This window comes from Vigna radiata, unplaced genomic scaffold (genome assembly GCF_000741045.1).
Source record: "Vigna radiata var. radiata cultivar VC1973A unplaced genomic scaffold, Vradiata_ver6 scaffold_208, whole genome shotgun sequence".
Lineage (NCBI taxonomy): Eukaryota > Viridiplantae > Streptophyta > Magnoliopsida > Fabales > Fabaceae > Vigna > Vigna radiata.
In genome coordinates, this window is record NW_014542845.1 from 123809 (window position 1) to 126353 (window position 2545).

Consider the following 2545-nt stretch of genomic DNA (forward strand, 5'->3'; position numbering starts at 1 on the left):
AAGTAAAGGATATAAACATCAAATTTGGTAAGCCTTTTGCAAGAGATCTAGTCACAAGTGGGTGGAAGAAAAAGTCAATATTTTTTGATTTGCCATATTGGAAGTCCTTGTATGTTAGACATTTCCTTGATGTGATGCATATCGAAAAAAATATATTTGATAGTGTCATAGGTACGTTATTGAATGTTCCTGGAAAGTCTAAGGATGGCATTAAAGCAAGGTTGGACTTAGTTCAAATGGGAATTCGAACAGAATTGGCTCCAATAAAGAAAGGTAAACGTCAATATCTACCTCCAGCAGCTCATACTCTATCTAGAAAGGAAAAAATTGTGTTTTGTAAGTTTCTACAAGGAGTTAAAGTTCCACAAGGGTATTCATCAAACATTAGGAACTTAGTATCTATGAAAGATCTAAAGCTAATAGGGTTAAAGTCTCATGACTTTCATGTTATGATGGAACATTTGTTACCGATAGCCATACGTTCCATTTTGCCTAAAAAGGTAAGGTGGACCATAGCTAAATTATGCTATTTCTTTAGAGCGATATGTAGCAAAGTGATTGACACTGGAAAATTGCAAGCACTAGAAAGAGAAATTATTGTAACTTTATGTGAGCTTGAAATGTATTTTCCACCTTCTTTCTTTGACATAATGGTTCATNTTACCATTCACTTAGTNAAGGAGACACAATATTGTGGACCAACTTATATGAGATGGATGTATCCAATGGAGCGGTATATGAAGATATTAAAGGGTTATGTGAAAAATAGAAGTCGACCAGAAGGATGTATACTGGAACGATATATACTTGAAGAAGCTATTGAATTTTGTACTAATTACCTCTCTGATGTTGAATCAATAGGACTTCCAAATTCTCGACACTTAGCGAGAACCACAGGAGAAGGAATTTCTGGAAATACCATAGTGACCATAAGCAGGAAAGATTGGGAACAAGCTCAATTGTATGTCCTACACAATGACGATGAAGTTGAGCCATATGTTGAGAGACACAAAGACATGATTACAAAATTAAATCCAACTATGACTGACCAGTGGATATGTAGAGAACACAATGCAACTTTTATACACTGGCTAAAAAGTCACATTTTTGCCGAGTTAAATGTGAAATCCTCTTTAGTTTCTGAGAGATTGAGATGGTTAGCCAATGGTCCAAATATTCAAGTCTTCTCTTACACTGGTTATATGATTAATGGGTTCACATTTTACACTAAAGACCGAGATGATCAAAGTACTATGCAAAATAGTGGTGTAACTTTGGTGGCTGAATCTATGCACATCTCAAGTGCTAAAGATAGAAGTCCTATATATGCAAATATGTCGTATTTTGGGGTCATTGAACATATATGGGAGTTGGATTACACCACATTTCGGGTACCAGTATTTGGTTGCAAGTGGGTTGATAACAATAATGGAGTTCGACAAGACGAGGTAGGATTTATGCAAGTGAATTTTAATAAAGCGGGGTACAAAGATGAGCCATTTATTTTAGCATCACAAGCTCAACAAATTTTTTATGTTACTGATCCGGTTGATGTTAATTTGTCAATTATGTTGTTGACCAATAAAATAAATGATCCTTCCAATGATGAAATAGAGGATGAAGATACAAACATTGAAGATGATCCTTTGTATCAAATATCATACGATGATGATCCAATAAATGATGATATCTTGTATAGGAGAGATGATCATGACGAAGGAATATGGATAAATCCATCATTTTGTGTCCATAAGAAACCTTAAGTGTTTAAACTTAAATTCAAAGAAGAAAAGGTTGGATTTATAAATTTATATTCTTATGTTTATCCCTTTTTATTGATGTTATCCATGTTTTTATCTGAATCACTTTTATTACAGGTAAATGACAACTCCTACTGAAGATGATATTCCTTCTCCCAACGAAGCTAAAAGGAAGAAAGGTATAGTGAGGATGAAGAAGATCGTTCGAGCCAGAAGTGAAGGGAAAAAATTAGAGGTAACGAACATAGTATACTTTTTGGTATATTAGATATGTTACTTTCCTAATTATTGTTCAATATGTACTTATTCATATTATTAGGTTTCATGGAATGCAAAAGGTCAACCCATTGAACCTGGTGGCGCAAAATTCATCAGTTATCTTGGATCCATTGTTCGAGCAAATGTGCCTATAACTTGTGATGATTGGAAAGATTCAAGTTTGGATGCCTATAAAGAGATAATTTGGAATGATATACAAGTAATGTTTACTACTTAAATCTTTTTATTTTAAATGTATGTGTTATGATTTTCAAAATGTTTTTTTCTAAATATTTTTTTGGACAGCTAACTTCCAATGTAGATACATGTCATAAGACGTTTGTGTTAAGGAAGGCAGGGTTGTTGCTTAGGAGTTTTAGGACATTCTTGGCCCGAAAGTATCTAAAGGATGACAATGGAGATTACTTAGAGAATCCTCCTAATCAACCTCCTGCGAAGTATGCATCCATTGTTAGTGAGGACATTTGGAGACAATTCATTGCAAAGCGTATGGATAAAAGTTTCAA

At 34.1% G+C, this 2545-nt stretch overlaps 1 protein-coding gene across 1 annotated transcript; it reads left to right on the forward strand.

Moving 5' to 3' along the window:
* The first annotated feature begins 134 nt into the window (after positions 1-134).
* LOC106780758 lies at positions 135-1763 on the forward strand. Its single transcript, XM_014669066.1, has one exon. It carries the CDS (start codon positions 135-137, stop codon positions 1761-1763), a length of 1629 nt encoding a protein of 542 aa, XP_014524552.1.
* The last annotated feature ends 782 nt before the right edge of the window (positions 1764-2545 follow it).